The 24,130-nt window shown below is 38.3% G+C and overlaps 2 protein-coding genes and 1 long non-coding RNA gene across 13 annotated transcripts in view; 2 read left to right on the top strand and 1 right to left on the bottom strand.

Annotated features, from left to right (window-relative positions):
• Positions 1-24,130, top strand: part of Ack-like (activated Cdc42 kinase-like) — a 343,307-nt gene that overhangs the window by 226,022 nt on the left and 93,155 nt on the right. The window lies entirely within an intron of this gene.
• LOC147908935 (uncharacterized) overlaps positions 529-24,130 on the top strand; it is a 55,048-nt gene continuing 31,446 nt past the window's right edge. Inside the window, exon 1 of the long non-coding RNA XR_015545583.1 lies at positions 529-4,121. This is a non-coding gene — a long non-coding RNA (uncharacterized LOC147908935). The remainder of the gene's footprint in view (positions 4,122-24,130) is intronic.
• Positions 17,399-22,700, bottom strand: LOC147908936 (uncharacterized). The gene has a single exon (XM_087407587.1). It carries the CDS (start codon positions 18,149-18,151, stop codon positions 17,474-17,476), a length of 678 nt encoding a protein of 225 aa, XP_087263713.1. The 5' UTR covers positions 18,152-22,700; the 3' UTR covers positions 17,399-17,473.

The following is a 24,130-nucleotide window of genomic DNA, read 5'->3' on the forward strand; positions in this document are numbered from 1 at the left end:
ATATATGTATATATGTATATTTATGTATATGTTATATTAGTCCAGGAAAATTAAATTCTTTCTTGCGTTGTGGAGGCAAAATTACTATAAAAGATTTGTTTGAAAGAAATTATTCAAAATGACATATATAACATATTAAAAGTCCTGACCGCTAGCGGACTTGGAAAATTTTTCAGCTTCAAAAGTGCAGTTTTTTAAAAATATCTCAGAAAGTATTCATTTTATCAAAATAAAGGTTATTATCAAAAAGAAAGTTGATAAAATTACGAATAATTTTGTTTTTTTTTGTTAAGATTTTACGATCAATTCTTTCCGTGATAGAATTTTAAAAAAAATATATTTTTAGTATTAAGGTTAAGCGCCCTAATATACCTCTTGCCATGGGATTGCAGGTCGCTCCGCGGGGAACATTATGTGATCCTTGAGTTCTTCTAGATCGTTTTGTGAATATATTCCACTGGTCGTTAGTGCTCCTGGACTGATGTATTTCCATGACGGTTTAGTTGAAGGCTTCATAATGGTAGGTGGTAATGTCTCCACCGATTTAAGCATAATTTTATATCATGAGTTTCCCAAAAAACAGATGCAAAAGAATTACAGTAATCTGAGTTCCGTGACGTGTTAATACATGCGTTTGCGGAGTCAGAAAATATGTTTCATTTTATTACTTCTTCAGCCAAAAGTGTCACATATCCAGGTTCCTTCATAAAATGATACGTGAAAACGTCAGGCAATCTAGCGGCTAGTAATTCTTTTACACAATTAGAATTTTTTCGTGACATTATGTGTTGTTATTTTATTAAAATAAAAGAATTACTTGAGATTCATCGTTTAGTTTTTTGCTGTAAAACAGAATCTGGAAATTCTTGTTCTACACTTTTCTTGATATGACAACTGGCGTTGTAACATTACTGTATGAAGCATCTTCACATATAAAAGAACATGTTTATTTAATTACAACTCTCGACTGTTGAATTTAATGTCAACTAGATGTAACTCTGCGTTTTAAAAATATTATTGAATTACTGAAGATGGCCAGATTGTGGCCGAAACGTTTAATGTTTTAATTAATGTAATAACAATTAAATATCACAAACTAGAACTTGTGCTGTGGTTTTTTATGCTCTTATTTTTTATATGTTTTAATATTAGAACCACGTTAATTTTCAAGATATATTTCTGTATAATTGATTAATTTGAGTGCGAACGTGTCTTTCTACGTATACGAATTTTGAATTTACGTATGTGAAGATATCGATGTTTACTGCTATAAAGCCAGAACTTTTAAAAACTTCAGCACCAAACATCGTTTCGAAAATTATTAATTTCGGTTGTTCGGTTCTGGTAAGTGTATGTCCAGAGGTATATGTTCCAGTGCTAGTTAAAGAGAGAATCATATTGGTCGTGGTTATTGAGTAGACCGTTTGAGATCGCTCATCAAGTATTTAATTAGCGTATCCATTGTATAGTACGCCATGATCGGAACCTCTGCAATGATTGACAGGTACGAGATCTCAAAGGTATCCCCTCCCTCTATGTCAGTGCAATGAGTGGAACTCAGTTCATAGGTTACTCCTGACCTGAAGTGTACACGGTTTGTGTTTATCCGAATGTCAGCGATGTAATCTTGTAAAGTAATTTTGAGGCTGCCTAATACAATGACATTTCCTCAATTTTCATAAGGCTCAGAATAAGCACTGCCGGTACATGCGCCATTATTGTCAACATGCCCGGCCAAAATTATTGGACGTAATGCAGTCTGATTAGATAGCAGACCTATTATGTGAGTTCCGGCTATTTCGAAGCTTCCGTAGGTATGCATGCATCGACATACATCTCGAGATACATTGGCTATGTATTTACGTTATATACATTCATCGTATGAGAAAACATTCCGCATCTTTTTACTGTACGATCTATTTCGATTTTACATTGTATTACTTTCACAGATTTAAAGTCGTTGAGTTGAATACTTGTATATAGATTTTGCTAGAGTTTACATTCTGTGGGGGAATATCACATTCTTCAACGTTTAATAATGATAATGTAGTTAAATTCGCTGCTGCGGAGCCACAGTCGTATCCTATTATTTCGTAAGTTCTTTGAGTCCACATTATTAATATAATTATGACGGTTTCTCCTTTGATGCAACAATCCATCATCTGAAATGTTGATTTGATTTGTTTAATTATTATGAACTGATTTAATGTGAGAAATTCGCAAGCGGTTAGGATGAACAATGTGACTATTTTTCTTTATCTTAATTTTAATATTATTTTTGTTTAAAATTTCCAAGACTTCATGATGTCCTGTATACTTTAAATTTTCCAGGTTTTGATCTCTTTAATAAAAATACATGATCTCCAGGCTTGAATTTCTGTGGATTAATTTTCTTGTCGTAATGTTTTTTTGATTTAACTTTAGCTTCTATGACGTTTTCACAAGCATTTGTTTGGATTGCATGGAGTTGTGTAACTAAATTTATTAGGTAATTATTGTAATTAGCTAATTTGTCTTTAGGGTTTAAGAATTTATTTGACGATATTCTTGCTATTTTACTGAACACTAATTTGTATAGAGTATGTTTCGTAGCCTCATGGACGCTAGTGTTGTAATTAAACATGGCTAAGTCGATCCATCTGTCCCATTATTTCTGCTCGTTTGCGTATTGTTTCAAGTATTCTGCTAATGCGTGGTGTGATCGTTCTAGGGATCCATTTGACTGAGAGTGAAATGCAGTTGTACAGAATTTACATATTCTGAATATTTTTGCTATTTTTTTCATTAATTCACTGATAAAATTTCTCCCTTGATCGGTTAATATAGCTTTAGACGTTCCTAATACGCAAATAAATCTGTCGATAAAGGCTTCTGCTATTGTCTCTGATCCGATAAGGGTATTCCCATGCAAAATTTAGTTAATTGGTCTTGCAAAGTTAAGACATATTATTTTTTAGGTAAAGAGCCTATGATGTCCATGGCTACTTTGTCAAAAGACGATCCTGGTGTATCGGTGATTATCATAGGTTGTTTGGTTTTTACTCGAACTAGTTTTTTTTTAACTGATATTGTAAACATTGTTGTATGTATCATCGAACATTGAACATTGACTTTAGATTTTCCCAATGGTATTTATGTTTTATTCTGTTGTCTTTGTGACACCTCGGTGTCCTCCCGTAGGTAAACAATGCATTTCTCCGATTATCGTAGATCGAAGATCTTTAGGCGGGTATTTAACTATTGCATATAATTAATTTGATTGTTAAATCTACAAAAACTAATTGCAATGTTTTGATATTGTCCCATGGCATGTTGTTAACTTATATATAATAATCGGTTTTAGCAATGCTAACAGTCTTTAATTTTAATTTTTCAGTGACAAACCGTAAATCTTTTATTACGACAGAAATCTGGGTGAGGGTCATCGTCGATCCCTCGCATTGCCCTTCGCTGATAGGCAAGGCTAAATGGTAGTGTTTTTTGTATTTTATGACTTTGGCTTTATTATACCTAGAGCGAGATCTCCTAAGCGAGGGATCTTATTTCTTTCAAATAGTTTTTTTTATGAACCTGAGTCCAACGGTCTCCCATTGGTATCGACAAAATATACAACGTTATTCTTTCGCAAAAATAATAGCTCGCGAAAATCGAGAATATTGTTTTTGATTATTTGATCATTAACAATAATAGGCCCTGTTTTTCTTTTTAATTTCTGAATTTTATGTCTTTCTTTATATCCTTCTTCAAATTCTTCTTTTTCTTGATTTTGAATACGATTACGATGTGGTATATAAAGTCGATAAAATTAACGTAAATGCCGATGCATTATCACGGAAATCCGATAGACCTTGAAGAAGCGAACTGCAATATAATTAATCACCACAAGCCTTTGAACCTTAATGATCCAAAAGATGCAGAAACGATTTCTAAAATGCTAGAGGAATCAGAGGATGAAGAGGACGAGGATTTTAAATTATATTTGACTGATGACGAACCATTTGAAGACTTATTACTAGACGATTATCCACCTGAAGAGGGTACGAATTCAACATCTCTTACACGAAAGGAGACAGAAGAGTCAGCAGAGCCGCAAGCTATGGCTAAACATTAATCATTGAAAGGTAACAGGTGCATTCTTTAATCCGAAAGGCATTCGGTTAAATTCATAATGACCGAAAGGAGTTGTAAACGCAGTTTTATGACTGTCAGCAGGATCCATCTTTATTTGATGAAATCCAGATTCTAAGTCGCATACCGAGAAATATTGCACTCCGCCTAATTGATTCAAAATGTCGATAATGTTAGGTAACGGATATGTGTCCCCGACAGTTTTTTCGTTTAAAGCTCGGAAATCTAATACCATTCTCCATCGTTTATTTCCTTTTGTGTCTTCTTTTTTGAGAATTATAGGCGTACTATACGGTGACTGAGAAGGTTTTACGATGCCTCTTTCTAACAGTTCTTCTACCTGTTTATTTATTTCTTCTTTATGAATTTGCGGGAATCTGTATTGTCGCGTATTTATAGGTCGATCATCCGTTGTAGATATTTGGTATTGTAATATATTCGTTACTGACAACTTCTCTCTAGGGATGTGAAATCTGTCCTGGCTGTCAGTTATAAGTTTCATTACACTTGTTTTTTCCTGGAAACTTAAATACTCCAAACGTAATAGTTCTATAATTTCTGTGAGTCTATCCTTTCTGATCTTTTCCTATACAACTAAGCATTCGCGTGGAATATTTTTCATAGGTTCGTTTCGACGTTCCTGTTCAGTTCCTTGTGTTTTGACTTACGTTTGCGCATGAATTTGTCTATCATTTCTTGAGATTAATTTTGTGTAGATGCCAGAATTTTTGAAGATGGTATATTTCCCTTCGAATTACGAACATTTATATAAGGATTACATGATTGCATTCTTTCTAGAAGTTCATCGATAGTAATATGAGAGGAATCATTTTGATTATCATTTTTTGCGGGAGTTCCAATCCTTGGTAATTTAATTTTTTCTAGAGTGGAGTCTTTTCCTTTGGTTCTCTTTGACAGAATTGAGTCGCATTGCATAGCGAGATTTGGTTATTTACTTCCTTGCAATCGACAAGAATAGAATTTAACAGGGAAGTATGGAAACTTTCCTCTGCAATTCCAGAATTATTTAATTCTTCAGAAGAGGTTTGGTAACTTCCCTTTCCAAAATTTTCTGAATTATTTAAATTTTCAGGAGAGATTTGGTAACTTCCCTCTCCAAAATTTTTTGAACCATTTAAATTTTTAGAAGAGGTTTGGTAACTTCCCTCTCCAAGATTTTTTGAATTATTTAAATTTTCAGGAGAGGTTTGATAACTTCCCTCTCCAAGGATTTCGGGTTCAGAGGAGATGTAGAAATATTTCCCTCTCGATGAATATTTGAAATAGAATTTTTTCTTGATTTTTCAATTCCTCTCATTAATTTATTCTCATCAAATACCTCAAAACTTTCATTTGTTTTTCTGTTACTCTTGTCGATCGACTACGTCTCCGTTCGTAATTCCGTCATTATTTGAACTGGCATCGTTATTAAAGTCTTCGAAATGGATTTAGATATCCCTTGGATGGGTTAGACAATTTTGTGCATTTGCAATTTCGTTTTGATTACCACACATTTCAATGCTTGAACTATCGTTGTCGAATAATTCAGTCAGGGGTTTGAGGCACAAGATTGGTACTTGTACCTCAACTTTTTCGTCTAAAGTGCTTATGACGTTTAAATATGCTTTTCCAGAAACGTTTTCTACTATTGTATCTCTTAGATAAATTTCATGTACTATTTTTAATTTCGGTACATATCCTATTTTTATCTTCAGATTTCCTATTCTCACATAAAATAAAAATTCTGATCGTGGTGGTGCGATGATGGTTTTTGGTGAAAAGAAAGGTATATTAATTCCTGATACATCTAAATATTCCTTCGCGTAGTCAATTTTCGAGGAAATCTGTTTGAAGAAATCGTTTCCTAATATTCCGGATTGTAAGATTGAAAAAATACCTGATACAATATGAAATGTAATCTTTTCTCCAAAGAGGGATAAATTTATTTCTTCCAGCGTATAAACGGGATATTCGTTTATGCGAATATATCCATTTAATTTTAGAATATATTGTATAATTAACAATACTGTCCTTAGGTACAAAATTTTCCTTGATTATGTTTGGCCCGGAATCGGTATCTAACATAAAAGCTATGGGTGGTGTTGACTCGCGAAAGTTTACCTGAATGGTAGGCATGCGACTATGCTTGTCGAGGTTCACAGTTACGGGACGTATTTCTAACGCGTTTTGCCTAATGGCCCTTTTTCGATGTCGACGGGTGTGAGACTCGTTCGAACTCCTGTCACACTCGTTTTCGAGGAGTCGTCGGAGTTTTCCTGTTCGTTTATCTTTTTTCGGTTATTGCTTGCAATTCGTAATTCACAAATTTCGAGGAGATGCCCTTGCCCTTTATAAGCAGAATAATGAGTCTGAAGATGCGGCGTTTTGTCCTATCTTATCGATAATTTTTAGCATTATGCCCAAAATTGTTACAGATTTGACAGACAAGTTTTATTTTATTAACTGCGTTATATTGCTCATTCTGTTTTTTCCAGCAATTATTAGCCGAATGACCTGGCTTATCACTGACTGAGATTATAGAAGATTTGTTCTGACTATTGTTATTATTCGACAATTTTTGGCGCCCTGATCTAAAACATTGTTGTGTCATTCGATCGTGACTCGATACGCTCTAAAATGAGGCTTCTATTTTTTAAAAATTCCAGTATGTCGTTTAACGTCACTGTTTCGCTAGATTTTGTTTCCTCTTCCCATGCTCGAAGAGTTTTCACATCGAATTTGTCTTCCATCATGTGCATGATCAGATCATCCCAAGACTCGGTAGGTAATCCTAAAATCTTTAACGTGCGTGGAAGTATAATCGATTAACTCGCGAAGAGCCTTCGCTGACTCTTTTGCTACGGACATTGTGAACAAACATTTAATATGTTTTTTCTTGAGCGACCTAGGATTATCATATCTACTTAGCAGTAATTCCCAAGCCGTCGAATAATTTTGACCCATTAGCTCAATTGACTCAATAATTTTAGCGGCGTCCCCTGAGATTGGCGAAACTAAATATTGAAACTTTTCGATATCAGACAGTTGCGGTCTGACATGTATGATTGATCGAAAGCTGTCACAAAAAGCTTTCCAATCCTCGATTTTCAAACCTCGATAGTTTGATGGTAGGCAACTTTACTCTAGTATCTGCGTTAATCGTGCCTGCATTGTTTGCCACGCGGTCAAGTATGTCGGTTTGTCGCGCAATAATGGCCGACAACGTCTTGTTATTACGCGATGTCATGGCATCCGCGCCTTCGTGCTGAGCATCGCGATGTATTTGTTCCATGAGCTCGGTTTGCTGTTGCAACAACCGAATGACCGCGTCTGTTTCTCGCGGTATAGCGTCCGACGCCGACGATAGCTTCATGCATCGTTTTAACAAAAATTTTACCTCAAAATACCTTTCTTCGAAACATTCTTGTTCTAGTGCGTCGTTGAATTCGTCCTCTTTTTCTAGTAATTGCTGTTGTATGGACTCAAAATCATTGTATGTGTCTTCCAGTTTCTCCAGCCTTGCTTCCGCTTGTTCCCCGCCAATGCCGTTGGCTTGCGTCACTCGCGTTCGCAGTCTCGTTATTCTCGCCTTGATGTAGCCTCGGTGAAGTACTCGATGAAGATCCGCCATTTTTGAAATCGTCTCCTTAGTGACTCGATAATTTGGTCGGAATTACGGTGCATGATGCCTTTCGAATGTTGACGTTCTGACGTTGCTTTAGAATCCGGCTCGAAGGACCAAAAATGTTATGTATGTGGTATGGATAATTGACTCGATACTTTTGCACAATGCACTTTTCTGGCTTTATATTTAATGGCAATCGCGGACTTCTGCACGGATTGTTGTCTCGCATGGAAGTGACCCAGCGTCACCACACTCGCTACCGTCGCGCCAATGCCCGTGTACACGAGGCAACTCCTTCTCTCGGTAACGGGCCTTATCATGATGGGACTTATCAACTAACACGCGCGGGCATGGAGCGCTTAGATCGATGAATTGATAACATAGATAGTCAACGCGCTAACAAATATATTTGATAAATAATATTATTTCCCTGTAAAATGTTAACGGATTGTCGTGCTTGAGGATCGCGAAGTCGACATTTGTTAGCGCTGTGTTCGCGTTTCTTGCATTTGACATATTAAAATCTCTGTTCCAAAATTGGTTAATTTTCTACAGTTTTGAAACTATAAATGTTCTTCTTTATAACAAATCTGACAGGTTTCTCGTAATTTATTCGTATTCAGCGCTTTACTCGATGTACCTTCTTGATTCTGTCGCAAATCTGTCATCGAATGAAGTTCTCTTTCTATTCGTAACGCGTCGGTTACCGTTTCTTGAACGCTTAAATTCCTTGTTATTCTTTGCTCAATTTCTGGTTTCAATCTTCTAATAAAACATATGTCTTACATATGTCTTTTTCTAAAGATGTTTTAATATTTTGATTGGAAAGGGCATTTCTCGCAATTTTATGAGCTTCCATTATTTGTTTTCCTAAAATCTTTATCCGATTCGCGTATGTGATTACGTCTTCCTCATTCTGTTGATAAATACGGCCTAACTCATCTTGCAGTTGATATATATTTTTTGAAGCGCCATAAACTTGTTTTAAATATTTGGTTAATTGTGTCACACTGTTAAAGTCCTGATCTTGTATAGTGCGGCGCGCTTCACCCACATTCTTGTCTTTATGATTTTTGTAAATTGCGATTCAGCTTCATCCGGTAACATTTTGCTTCCTCGTATCCTTCGATAAAATAGTTTAAAGGGATGTTTTTGCCGTTGAAAAAGGGTATGGCTTCGATAGTGTATTTTAAGGTAGCAAATAAATTTTGATGCGTCATGGTTTCGTCAGGTTCCCTTGATAGTTACAATTGTTCTACGTTTACTTTCAGACATGATACCACTGAATTCACGCGCGGGTTGAATGATAATGTCCTTTGAGTCGGCGGAATCGTCAAACACAAGAGTTTTAGAATTATCTGAGATCTATGATTCATTCAAAGAGAAACCTGCCGCTTCAGATTCAAATTCGGAGGATTTGAGGGGAGGTGTGTAATGTGTTTTGTGTACTCGACTTTGACTTATTCAAATTTTCTATAGCAGTTTTATAAAAGCTTTCTACTTTGGATTTATTGCCAGAATTTCTCGTATTCATTCCCGTCTCTTAAGATCGCACTTGAATCCCGGACGAGTCTCCAAAAATTCATTTGGTCTGTTACGTCTAAACCCTTAAGAATTCGGTGAAGACAGTGAGGGAGAATGGAAAGGGTATGGAAGGACGGCTATACTCAATCTCATATGTACAGAGGCGAATACCTGTAAATTGCACACACCTTTTCGGTCCCGGAATATGGATCAACGTCCCGAAGGGATGCTATGACACCTGTTCCGAGGGACAGTGCGAATATCGGTCCTACTTTTTGGGTAGGAACTTAATTCTTTCGATCTGGACTGGACCTCGTGCGATCTCAGGTGTTTAAAAGGAAGTGAATGCGAGAGATGATTTCAATAAATGTCAGCTAGGAAATATATTAATTTACATTTATTAATAATAAAAAGAATATTAAAAATTTTTATACGTAATAAACCCCTTTTTTTTACATAAGAATAAAAAATTGCATATACATATTTCAATACGTATGGTGGTGTGTGTGCGCGCGCGCGCTGTGTGTGTGTGTGTGTGTGTGTGTGTGTGTGTGTGTGTGTGGGAAAAGAAGAAAGGGTTATGGGATATATGGAGGCGAGGAAAGTGGTGCAGAAGCACATTGGGGTGTGCTTGTAAAGGATGGTGTAAGGGGTGAGATTTTCTGGGATATAAACTGTGATTATTCTTCAGTGGAGGGGGACGAATATAGTCTAAATAGCCGATCCCAATCAATCGGCTCGGGATTCGATTGAGAAGGAGGAGTTGGGAACTGATCCAAGAAAGGAGGGAGAGGAAATCCTTTTTCGAGAAAAGGAGGGAGACGGAATCGTCTCTCGAGAGGAGGAGGGGGAGGGAATCGTTCCTCGAGAGGAGGAGGGGGAGGGAATCGTTCCTCGAGAGGAGGAGGGGAATAATTTAGGATTTCCCGGATAGCAGGATCGATGACAGGAGGAGAGGTGAGGTCTAAGAGTTGTGTCTGTTCTAATATTGGTGAGTAGGAGACCTCGTAAAATTGATCGTCGGTCAGTTGTGGGATGGCCACGGGAACGGTTTCGGCTACTCCTCTGGACGTAAGGAGTTCGTTCCCGTTTTTTAATGGATGTACTAGGACGCATTACGATCCGAAGGGTTAAAATAAAATATGTGTATGTTTCGTCGGAACGCGCATAAGTATATAAATGTGTTTTCATGCTGGGAGACGAAGGGATGAATCGGAAAGAATGGCGACTTACTGGTTAGCTGACTGTCCAGGAGATCTCGGGTAGCTTTCGATTGGTATGTGACCGAGGTTGTCCGCGAAGAGCGTCAGAAGGGCAGTCGCAGTGGCGTATGGCTGATGATTCCGGTGATGATTTGTCCACAATTTCACACTCGTATGAAACCGCGAAGTGGCGTGATTATTGCGTTCTGATGAGATTTCCGCACTCGGCAATAGTTTAGATCGCGAATTTTATTAACGTGAATCGGGTGGTTTCGAGTTTTGTACTGACACTCTGCGGTTCCGCGGGATCTCTATTTATAAAAAAGGTGCTCTTTGTCTAGGATGCAAAAGTTAGTTGCAATGTCACGCGAGATTTTTATAGTCCTATCGTTGTTAATCTAAAGTACATCGTTAGAGGAGTTTCGAGAAGAAAAGTGATTTACGTTTTTCTTTAAAGAGCCAAGATTGCTCCAGACGGATGACGAATTCTGTTATTCTCACGGAAAATATGGCTAGGTAAACAGATGGTTACCGTGCACAACTAGTTTTGCGTGCAGGGCAACCATTGTCGCGAGTCTGATCTTAGATAATGCTATCGTGAGAAGTTATGCGTTTTATGATTTTTTAAGCGCGACGTGGCGCCTGTTTTCTTAAGATGAAATTGTTGGTCCGTCTCGGACGACAAAGCTTAGATTTTTACTATTGCGTGACTTCGGTGTATTTATAATGTTTTTTGCAATCTTGTCTCTTTTCGGGCCTGTATTAAGGTTGTTATTCCTCCCGGGTTGATTGGCGTTTACGAGTTTTCGCGGAGCCTGTCCCTCTTTTCAGTTCTGTCAGACCGTTATCAGAAGGCTCCGCTCGAGTCTCGCAGACGCCAACCATAGTCATGACGTGGAGCCGAAGAAAAGAATCGAGTCGTCGGTAGGACGTAACATTAATCATTTTGAAAATTTGAATTTTTTTTCGTAAATATTTCAGATTTGACTACTTTTACAAAAATGAGTCTTAAAAAATTGAAGATTATTAAATTCTCTACAAAGTCGCTTTTTATTTATCTTTGTACGACCAATATTTTTTGAGAGATACGTTCAAGAAAAGTTTATTTGCGTGAAATAGTTTAAAAAAAATAATATTGTGTGTTTCTTGTTTATTTGTACATTATTCGCGTCTAGTAATGTATTTTGATGATATAAACAAGTAAATTATAAATTCTTATTATACGTATTGTTATACCCCTCCGTAGAGATAGTAATGAGGATTCAGGGCATGAGGTTAGAAGAATCTCAGAATCAATAGTTTTTTTTACAAACGTTTACTTATTAATAATACACAATTTGCTTGTTGATCAATTTATCGTACGGTCAACGACTTTATTCCGGCTCGGGTGTGATATTACCGAGAGATATCGTGCACGGCCATTCCCACTTATAAAGTGGTACTTTTTGATTACGACTAAACATACGCGACATATTGTATCCGCGTTTACTTGACTTCCCTCTTTCTCGGTCCAAGAAATGGGTATATATCTTATTTTAAGATGCTGAGCTGATCAGTTTAATTGGGCTTTCCCTGCTTCCATTGTTAAGTGCGATCGGTACTGACCGATCGCATTTGGGAATCTCTTGTAATTATGCGATACCATATGGAATTCATGCGTGGTTGTCGCAACTGTTCTACTAAAACGTACTCATTCACAATCGCGAATTAAGCATTTTTTTACATTATTTGAATTGGGTCGATATTCCGAAATATTAACGCAATTTGGATTATTACATGATTAAATGCTATTTTAAATGCTAGTTGTAGTTGAGGCTGCAACAATATAATGACCTCAATAATAATTAATAATATTTTTTTTTAATAATGAAAATAATTATTGTCACGCAAAAAAATATTTTACTGTTTTATATTTAGAATTATCACTTTTTTGTATTTGGTAAAAAATTATGTATCATAGAATTTATAGCACAATATTCGAACAATATATTGTACAAAAAAATTTAAGTTTTATGATCAAATCACTATGAATTACTGCTAAATATGAATCATGGTCATAGTTATTTGATTGTACGTTAAGGCTCATTTACATGACGTTACACTGTATAAGAGCGCAGATGCAGGTGCAGAAAATTGTTCCTGGTCGTAGCGACGTGGCATAACGACGCAGTGGAAATAAATTAATTTTATTTCCAATGCCTGCACCCACGTTATAAGCTGTTTTCGCTGGTTTTATCATGGTTATTTATAAAGCCTGGATTAACCACCGACCGATTCGAGTTGTAGCGTCCTCATGATTCTCCGCATTGTCATAGTAAAAGGGATAACATGGTGTGCTCGGTTTGCAAGTATCTCTCTAAATCTTCGCCCTCTCTGTCTATGGACGTTCGTGGGAATCGAGCTACCAACCGTGAAACGCTAAATGGGACGGTATTCATAGTCCGTTTTTATTTTAAAACTGTTTTAAATAATGTTTTAAGAATGCTAAAACAGTCCTCGGATTGATTTAGGACATCTTAAGATTGTACTTAAGACCGTCTTAAATGTAACAATCGACTATGAATACCGCGTCGTGAAATTGATACTGTGTATGTTAAATAAGGAAAGATTCAGTACCCATGTTATCCCTTCCACCATGAAGTTGTGGCGAGTAACTACACAGTCACGGTGGGAGAGTGGCGTAGTAGGGAGAATTAACTACGATTGACGCGATCTCACAAGTAAATCTATCATGACTCACTGAATTTAATGAAACTTGGTACATTTATAGAGCAGATGAAAATAATAGACACATATTTTTTTATGTCAGCAATGGTGCAGGTTTAAGGGTGCAAATTATCCTTATAATAATAAGCACAAATACTTAAAATAAATCGTAAAAAAAAAATACTTAATTTTTTGTATTTTATCTCATTCTATTTTAAAGTTGATAAGAGGCTTTCATGTTTTCTGAAAGCAAATCCAGTGTAAAAAATGAATTTAAAATGGCAGATCCAATGGCGACCTGCTAAAAAAGAAACAATCTTATCTCGTTTTTTGCCGAACTCAGGAATAACTAACAACAAAAAATGGAAAAATTGTTGGCGTAACTGTAAACAGAAAATGGAAAAATATAAAAAAAATTATAAAAATAAAAAAATTTTTTTAAATATTGGGAGTACAAATTAGTTCGGTCCGTTTTCCAAAAGATGGCTCCGGCTGTTGTGAATGTGTGGCTATTGGATCGCGTGCTACGCAATATGGCGCCGGTGGTTACCAACCACGGCGAAGGACGTATGGCGGGAAAAAATTAGGTTGAGAATGAGCGCTACGCACTGCTTCTGATTTTATGCCATGAGGCGTTTTAATACACACTTAATGCCTAATTAACTAAATACTGAATACAAATGTTGATTAGAAGGTAGAGACGTGATTGCGCGTGTAAGGTCGGCTCGGATACCGGCATCGTGTCGCGGAGTTACAATACTAGAACTATGAAAATACACTCTAAGAATTTATCTGACGACGCTAATAATTATCGCGGACATGAATAATGATCGGTATCGGCCTCGCGGAATACACAAAGTAATTCGGAGCTTTAACGTCCGAGTTCTAACTTACTGACTATCGCAGAGACTTACACGAGGTCTGCACGCGGCACGTCATGACGCCGGAGAGAGAATGGGAAGAGTCATGGAAAGAACGACCGTATCAGCGTCGCGACGGACGCGCGCAGCGCCGCAGCTAACGTTCGCAGCGCCGCAACTAACGCTCGCAACGCCACAGTACTCCCATCCTAGTGTAAACGTTAAAGAAAGAAATACTGGCTAAGATATCGCTAGAATGGGAATAACAAACATAAGAATAGATGAAACAAACAAAAGTTGTACATATTGGTTTGCTTAGCGTAATGTTGCGCGAATTACATCTTAAATCTAACAGTCTTTCGCTTTGCTGCTGGACTAGGATATGTCTTTGGTTCACCTTGCACTGGAATGTCAGTTGAAGACGAAGATGCAGTGGACGGAAGAGTTTCCGAGTCTTGGATTAGTACATACGCGGGCTTAAGTCTGTCGACCGTGACATTGATGGGTTTGCCGTCGATTTCAATGGCGAAGACTTGGTCCGAGATGCGCTCTAGTACTTTATGCGGTCCGGTATATGGTTGATCCAGAAGACGTCTGTTGCCTTCAACTCTGCAGAAAACGTGCGAGCAATTATATAATTCTTTGTGGAAAAATAGCTTAGGTCTAATGTGATGAGAAGTTGGTCTAGGCCGCAACTTTTGCATAATTACGCGGAAATCTTCGACGAAGATTCGTGGGTCGCTCGGCATCTCTTCAGAGGAGAAAAATTCGCCTGGTACCTTGAGCGTAGTGCCGTACACTAATTCCGCTACCGAAGCGCCTAGATCTTCTTTGAGACAAGTTCTCAATCCTAGTAATACTATTGGCAGTGTGTCAGTCCATTGAGTTTCGCCGTGACACATTAATGCTATTTTTAGAGAGCGATGCCATCGCTCGATGATGCCATTAGACTCCGGGTGGTATGCAGTTGTCCGACAACGTTTAGAGCCAATGAGCTTAGTTAATGTGTCGAACAGCTGCGCTTCAAATTGCGAGCCTTGATCGGTCGTGATCAAGCGTGGAGCTCCGAATCTGGCTACCCAGTGAGTAAAAAACATCTTTGCTACCGTGTTTGCTGTACAATCCTGTAATGGAATAGCTTCCGGCCAACGAGTAAATCGGTCAATCATTGTTAATAAATACCTGAAACTTTTGGATGGAGGTAGAGGACCGACGATGTCGATATGTACATGCTCGAAACGAGAATCTGGTATTGATATTTTGGAGGGTGTGGTGTGGTTATGACGATGAATTTTGGATTGTTGGCATGCTAGACAAGTGCGGGCCCACTCTTTAATGTCCTTAGACATGGAAGGCCACACAAATTTTTGTGCAATTTGCCGGTGAGTTGCTCTGCCGCTTGGATGCGACATTTGATGCACCATGTCGAAAACTCGCCTTCGTAGTGGTCCAGGAATGTAAGGTCTGATCTCTTGTTCTGAAGTGTCGCAGTAAATGCTGGATGCTGTTTCCGATAAGGTAAACTTTTTGAGCTTCAAAGACGTTGATGTGGACTGCTTCAATTGCTGCAATTCATCATCCGAGGCTTGAGCTTCTGCAATCTCCTGCATATCGAGACTAGTTGGCATCACGATAGTGTCGGCGCGAGATAATGCATCTGCTACGATGTTATCGGCGCCTGAAACGTGACGTACATCAGTTGTGAATTCTGAAATGAAGAGTAGATGACGAGTTTGTCTTGGCGACATTTGATCTGACTTCTTCTTGAATGCGTAAATGAGAGGTTTATGATCCGTGATAACGTGAAAATTTCGTCCCTCTAACATATATCGAAAATGTTTGATAGCCGCATAGATAGCTAATAGTTCTCTATCGTATGCACTATACTTAGTTTGTGTAGGCGTGAGTTTCCTTGAAAAAAAGCTGAGTAGGTTGGAGAAATCCGTTGCTGTGCTGTTGCAATACTGCGCCGATTGCTTTATCTGAGGCGTCTGTTTGCAACGAGAGTGTTGCATTGCTGTCCGGAAATGCGAGCGAGGTGGCTTGAGCAAGATGTTCCTTGACTCGTCGAAAGGATTGCTTGAGCTCAGGAGTCCACTCGATTTTCGCATTGTTGTTGCGTTTACACCCAGAAATTACTTTTAACAATGGCGCCTGTATACTTGCGATATCCTTTAAAAACCGGTTGTAAAAATTGAGCATTCCCAGGAATCGTCGAAGTCCTTTTTCAGTGGTTGGTTCCTGGAAATCAACAATTGCTTGAACCTTTTCGGGCAAGGGCTTGATGCCTTTGGCGCTGATCATATGTCCAAGGAAGTTGACACTCTTCTGCCTGAACACGCATTTATTCGGGTTGATCGCTATTCCATGCTGTTGCAGTCTACCGAACAGAATCCTTAGGTGCTCTTTGTGCTGAGTTTCGTTTTGCGAAGCGATTAGAATATCGTCAATATAAGTAAAGCAAAAATCGAGTCCTATGGTTACTCGATCCATGAATCGTTGAAAGGTTTGAGCTGCGTTACGAAGTCCGAAGGTCATATACGGAAATTCGAAAAGCCCGAATGTGATGATGGCAGTTTTCGGAATATCCGATTCGCGAACTGGAATCTGCTGATATGCGCGTACTAGATCGATCGTGGAAAAAACTGTTTTACCATGAAGAAAGTGTGTGCTGTCTTGAAGAAACGGAATTGAGTAACGGTCCGGGACGGTTACCTCGTTGAGCTTGCGGTAATCCCCGCACGGACGCCAATCGCTATTCTTCTTCTTGACCAGGTGCAGTGGGCTGGCCCAAGGGCTCTTGGAAGGCCTGCATAAGCCCTGTTGAATCATATATTCGAACTCTTGCTTGGCTGCCTTAAATTTCTCCGGGCAGAGTCGTCTGGCTTTGCTTGACACCGGGGGCCCTTTTGTTTCGATGACGTGTTCTACCGCATGTGCGGCTGGCTTGTGCGTACCCGATGTTCGAGTGATCTCTGGAAACTCTCTTAGTAATTCTTTAAAAGGGCAGTCGTCGGCGAAGGCTGTCAGCTTTGGTACTGTCTTATAGACGAGCTGTGCGTTAATCTTGAAGAGCGTGTCGCCATCGATAAGCCTCTTATGCCGGATGTCAGGCAGCAAATTGTAGCGCGCCAGGAAGTCCGAGCCGATTATGCAGGTGTCCACTTCTGCGATGATGAAGGGCCACTGGAACACTCGGCGGAATCCGAGGTCAAGCCGGAGTAGCTTCTGCCCGTACGTCGAGATGATCGTACCATTCGCAGCGTAGAGTACCTGCTTATCTAAGTGCGCAAGGTCGCGCCTTGAGGCGGGTACGGTCGAGACGTCGGCGCCCGTGTCTACCAGGAAATTGGTGCCGGTGACACGGTCACGCACCATTAAACGGTTCACCGCCGCCGAACTTCCTGCCGTCGGGGATAGTTCGGCTGTTAGTTTTCCTTCTCCGTTGACGTCGGCTTCCAGCTGCACGGTTGCGTACATTTGAGCGCTCTGCCGCCGAAGCGTTGGTGATACCAGCACGGCTTGCTCGTGGGCTGGGACTTGGAGCGGCTTCTACGACGCGAATTATGTGAGGGCCGCGACCTGTCGCGCGATAAATGAGCTACTAGTTTAGTTACTTGTTCAGTAAGCGCGGATATTTGTGCGTCTTTAGTGTTACTGTTCGTCGGCGCAACCGTTGCGACGGCCATGGCGCTGGGGCTAAGCACGTCCGTGATTCGGTCCGCTAATTGCGCTGGTTCCTCCAGCTCGTGCTTGCTGGACGCTAATATCGCCTGTACCTGTTGCGGCAAGCGCTGCAGCCACAACGATTTCAATACTTCTTCCGATGCGCCATTTTGCGCGAGATCCCGCATGCGGCGGAGCAATTGAGACGGGCGACGGTCGCCTAGGTCGACTTCGTTTAACAATTTGCGCAATTTTTTATCGGCGCTGTCCGCGAAGCTTCTCAATAACCTGTCTTTTAGCACGGCGTATCTGTCCATCGCGGGCGGATTAAGTATGATATCACTAGCTTCGGTCAAGGAATCGTCGTCGAGACATTGTATTACGTAATTATACCGCGTGTCGTCTACCGTTATGCCTGCGGTGAGGAATTGAGCTTCCATTTGCACGAACTAAAGATCTGGTTTTTTTTTCCAGAACGGTATGGACCTAATACCGACTCGTGAAAGCGCGGGTATCTCGATAATACGCGATGGTGCGCCGCCGTCCGGATTGCACGCCGGGGAATCGCTAGAGCCACCAGGCATGTCGGCGGTTTATTTAGATGCGCGCGTAAGGTCGAACACACGAAGTCACACACGCGCAAACAACAGCAAAAACACCGCGCGATCACGTCGGGGTCACCAGTTTGTGGCTATTGGATCGCGTGCTACGCAATATGGCGCCGGTGGTTACCAACCACGGCGAAGGACGTATGGCGGGAAAAAGTTAGGTTGAGAATGAGCGCTACGCACTGCTTCTGATTTTATGCCATGAGGCGTTTTAATACACACTTAATGCCTAATTAACTAAATACTGAATACAAATGTTGATTAGAAGGTAGAGACGTGATTGCGCGTGTAAGGTCGGCTCGGATACCGGCATCGTGTCGCGGAGTTACAATACTAGAACTATGAAAATACACTCTAAGAATTTATCTGACGACGCTAATAATTATCGCGGACATGAATAATGATCGGTATCGGCCTCGCGGAATACACAAAGTAATTCGGAGCTTTAACGTCCGAGTTCTAACTTATTGACTATCGCAGAGACTTACACGAGGTCTGCACGCGGCACGCCATGACGCCGGAAAGAGAATGGGAAGAATCATGGAAAGAACGACCGTATCAGCGTCGCGACGGACGCGCGCAGCGCCGCAGCTAACGTTCGCAGCGCCGCAACTAACGCTCGCAACGCCACAAATGGTTCATAGTGATAGTTGATTTTGGCGTTTTCAGAGAGGTTAGACATCTGCTAATAATATTCAGTTTATATCGCTTTGAGTTTCATATAAAAACCTTGATTTTTACTATATTTGAAATGTTGAATTTTGTGTTAACCAAGCAGCATTTGCGGGAGGTTATAATTTTCTGCTTTAATTGGAAGAAAAGTGCAGCTGAAGCCCATCGAATGCTTGTCGAAGTTTATGGTGATACTGCTCCAACTGATAAATCATGGGGAATGATTTCGACGTTTCAAGGATGGAGATTTCAGCGTTGAAGACAAGCCTCGCTCTGGACAGCCAAAAAAATTCGAAGACAAAGAATTAGAGGCATTACTCGAAGAAGATCAAAGTCAAACGCAAGAGGAGCTTGCAGAATCATTGGGAGTAACTCAACAAGCCATTTCTGCACGATTGAGAGCCATGGGAATAATTCAAAAACAAGAAAATTGGGTGTCTTATGAACTGAAACCGAGAGACGTTGAAAGGCGATTTTTCACTTGCAAACAGCTAATTCAAAGACAACAAAGAAAAGATTTTTTGCATCGGATTGTGACTGGAGATGAGAAGTGGATATTCTACAACCCTAAAAAAAAAATACTACGCTAAGCCCAGTCAATCGTTGCCATCGACCTCAACATCAACATCAAAGCTGAACATTCATGGTTCGAAGATCATGCTCTGTATCTGTTGGACCAAAAGAGTGTTGTTTACTATGAGCTGCTGAAACCTGACAATTTCATTATGGGTGATCGGCTACAATTGATTTGTTTGAGCTGTGCATTGCAAGAAAAACGGCCGGAATACGAGCAAAGACATGATAAAGTTATTTTTCTTCATGACAACGCTCGGCCTCATGTCGCAAAAGTCGTAAAAAAATATTTGGAAACGCTCAAATGGGATGTTTTATTGCACCCGTCATATTCTCCGGACATTGCTCCTTCTGATTATTGATTGTTCCGAAGGATGCAACACGTCACCGGTTGACTTCTTTCGCAGAAATCGAAAATTGGCTCCAAAATTGGATCGCCTCCAAAGACGAGTCATTTTTTCGAGATGGAATTCGAAAATTGCCTGAGAGATGGTAAAAAGTAATAGCCAATACTTTAATTAATGTGTTCATTCATTTTGTTTTGAAATAAATGCATTTTTGAACACAAAAAAACGGACCGAACTAATTTGTACTCCCAATAATAATAAATAAAAACAAAAAAAGAAATGGGAATTCTTGCCATCTTCTCACTGATTATTCCTGGAATCGGCAAAGAATGAGATAAGATGTATCTCTTTCAGCAGGTCGCCATATTTTGTCTGCCATTTTATATTCTATATTTTTTATACTGGATTTTCTTTCAGGAAATAAAAGTTTCTTATCTTTAAAATTTAGAAGTAGCTGTAACAGAGTGAGTTAAAATGCTAAAAATTAAGTACTTGTGCTTATCACTATAAGGATAGTTTGTATCCTAAAATCTGCACTGTTGGCGATATAAAAAAATACATGTCTATTATTTTCGTCTGCTCTACAAATATACCATGTTTCATTAAATTCGGCGAGTCACGAAAAATAGATTTACTTGTCGAAATTTTAATCTTAATCTAGTTAGTTACACGGTTTGGATCATTGAAAACATGGATAAAGAAAATTATTACAATGGCACTATTATCTCCTGATAATTGTGACGAAAGTAATAATGAATCAATAGAGAACAACATATGAACAGAATATGAAATATATATATTTATTTTCTTATCAGGTTCCATATTAGCTACTAAATTTATGTTTACACTACTGCTAATACTGCTAGTAGATATAAAAAATCGCAGCAGTTTATTTTTCATCATCTATTTGTATCACGACTTCAATATTTAAACGTTCGTACGCGCTTGCTTCGCGTGTTCACATGTAGAAGAGCATGACACAGACTTCTTGCATCTACGCTTGAGCTTGTGCCTATGTTTGCGTCGCGTTTTTATGCCTTGTCGTGTAGACGAGCCTTTATAGAAAAACTTTCTTAATAAGTATTACAAATGGATTATTTTGGATCAAAGACCGTTTTGAATTTTTTACGTTGTATTTGACCCTAACAATTTTAATCCTTATATACAGGGTTATAGTATATACAGGGTGCATCACCAAAATCCGGACAAATTGAACAATTAATATTTTTTAAATAAAATGTTTTTAATGAAAAATTAAATATTACAAAAAATTCTTTTACATCTCACTTGAAAAATCCCTGTAGAGCACAATTATTCGATGTATCTCTCATTAGCTTGAATGACTCTATTCTCAGTCTGAAGCGTTCGCACGCACGCTGTAATGTAGCACTATCCATGCTGACGAATGCTGCCTCAATAGCGATCCTTAATGACGTCACATTGGGACGCTGAGACTTGTTCATGAAAGTCAACTACGCTCCATACGTAGTAGTCCAAGGGATTTAAATCTGAACTGTTGGGAAGCCAGAATGGGAACTGAGGCGAGCAACTCGGCTTGTCCTGCCAGCTTCAAAGAGCATCTGTCGTATCTTTAATATGTACGATTTGTATCGAAGATTCTCTTCGGCAATTCGATGCATTATTGGCTCGCTTACACCAACAATCGATGCTAATTTTCGCAACGATTGCCCTGAGTCATCCGAAATCAGCGCTTGAACCCTTTCAATGACTGTGAGGCGACTTCCTCGCGGTGCGTTCTTTCGAGTGACTCTTCCTCGCTGGCATACTGGAACCTTCGCTGATCTGTTCTAAAGTCGTATGATTTTGTCTTAAATGATTGATCTTGGATATCCAAAAAACCGAATTATTTCCGAAGTATTTCGTTGCTGAGCGAAGGCCTTCGATGATCGCGGCTCTTCGATTATACTCCGCACTTGGTTTCAACATCGCAGCCATTTTGAGAATATGACTGTTTATTTACTAGAAGCATCAGACTTCCTCAGACGCCAACAACCTTTGGCGGAGGCACAATATAGCGGAAAATTTAAATTGAAATTTGTCCGGATTTTAATGATCACCTTGTATACAATAGAACAATATTGAAAGTTGCATGTTTTTATTCGATACTTTTTTACTTATTGCAAAATATCTTTTGTACTGCGATTTTTTTTACCTTCTTGCACAAAAATTCTTGTTCAATCTTCAAACGATTAGTTTGAAAATTAGTTTTAAAAAAACTAATTAAAATTAATACATTACAACCCGAGATAAGCAAAAGAAAATGTCAGGTTAGAAATATCCGTTGTGTATGCACATATCTTTGGATTGTGTCCTAAGAGTTATGTTTACATTTTCATGATTAAGGTATGGGAGAATCAAAAAAGAAATATATATCACTACTTACAAGTACTACCTATCCAGGTAAGTAGTGATATTAACCTATCCAAATGTTACATTCCGATTTTAATAAGGTTTGAATAGTAGTAGTCTAGATCAAAGTAAGAGATACGTATTTTTCTGTACATGTCCTTACGGCCCCTTACCCCTTAAGGGGTGAAACATCTTTTTAAACAAAATCGATTTTTATCTTTCTGAGCTAATACGATTGGAGCGGTAAAATATTTAAAAAATGTCTCAAATATAAGTTTTATGATTTTTAATGTACTTTATAACATTCACTCAGATTTTTCGAAAATGTCTTTTTTAAACCTCTTGCTCCCTCGATTTTGAAAATTTTAAAATATATTTTATAGCAAAACTTTATTATAGCATATTTAACAAATACAACCGTATATGATAAAGTTATTTTGTGAAGACGCATTTTTCAGAAATAAGCTAAATATATCGCTCATAGCGTTTTATGTGCTACATCCGTTGAATGGCGCTTATTGCTTGCTTTTTAAAAATGTTTTATATAAATATATTCTAAATGTTATGTTCTATTCTTGCTTTTTATACATATATTTTCCTAACATTAATTCTTTTAATGTTTTCAAATTTTATTAAATATACATTTAAATAATATAAAATAATGTTATTTATATATTAAATAACATTTTTTAATTTTATTATATTTTTTTATAACCTTTTGTCAGTTTAATTTTATTGAATTTTTCATTGTGAAAATTTGTACAATAATGGAGGACGAGAATTTTTGGGGGTCAATGAAATAGGGGAGATCAGGGTTAATAGATTATAGGGGTAAGTAAAATAATCGAGGCTACGTTAAAAACAAAAGACGCGAGACACGCGTAAATTTGTCAGCAGCGACTGCTGCTTAGTCTGCTGTAACATCTCGTTGCAAATACATCTACGATGGAAATTACGCAATTTAAGAAAATGTACTCGTAAGTATTATATTTTTATTCTTAAAGTTTTTGTTTTATAATCGTATATGATTATCTAAGGTATTTGATTTTTATTTAGATAGTAAGCGTAGTTCATATTTAATAAAGTCCAATAGATTTTTTTTGTTTATCTTTGTTATCGTTTATTGTTAATGTTTAAAAAAATTAACGGATGGGGGGATAGTAGGTTAATCACATAGCACGGGACTATACGTATGACTCATCTAGTGATGACTCTTATAGTACCTATTCAATATTGCATTCCCTTAAAGAGATTTACTTCAATGGTAAATGTTATAATAGTTTTTTCACGTCCAATCTCGATAAAACTCATTCGATGTGTTTTTGCGAGAAACGAATTTAGCAAAAAGAAGCATTATTCTGCCTTGCAAAGCACAAATTTGTGTTTAAAATATATTTTTATAAAAGTTTTATTAATATGTAGTCAAAGATGTAGCTTAAAATGTATTAATCTTTATTTTAATTTCATTCGTCTTTAACTTTATTAGTCAAATTACCCATACCATTAGTCATCTTATCCCGGTCTCAGTTGACTCAGGTGAAATGCATTAGAAAAATGCATTTTTTTTCATGTGAGTTTTCCTTTTTTAAAATATTAGATAGTTAAATGTATGTAGTAACTGATGTAGAATTCATTTTATCGATAAGTCTCTTAATTTCATTTGAAAAAATTCAAAACTAAAAAATGAGTCTACTAGCCCCGGTCTGCCCTACTGTATGCATTTTGTGCATCAAGCACATCTAAAAATTGCTATGTCGTAATAGGAATTACGGACACACAATTTTCAAAACAAAAATTTACAGATGTCTCGCATTAGTTTGTCTTCAATGTTACTATTTTTATACCACGC

Source organism: Acromyrmex echinatior, chromosome 7 (assembly GCF_024713525.1).
Source record: "Acromyrmex echinatior isolate Ae372 chromosome 7, ASM2471352v2, whole genome shotgun sequence".
NCBI lineage: Eukaryota > Metazoa > Arthropoda > Insecta > Hymenoptera > Formicidae > Acromyrmex > Acromyrmex echinatior.

Bases quoted from the DNA above. Each gene is read 5' to 3' on its own strand.
- LOC147908936 (XM_087407587.1), bottom strand. From the start codon at position 18,151: ATGGAAGCTCAATTCCTCACCGCAGGCATAACGGTAGACGACACGCGG.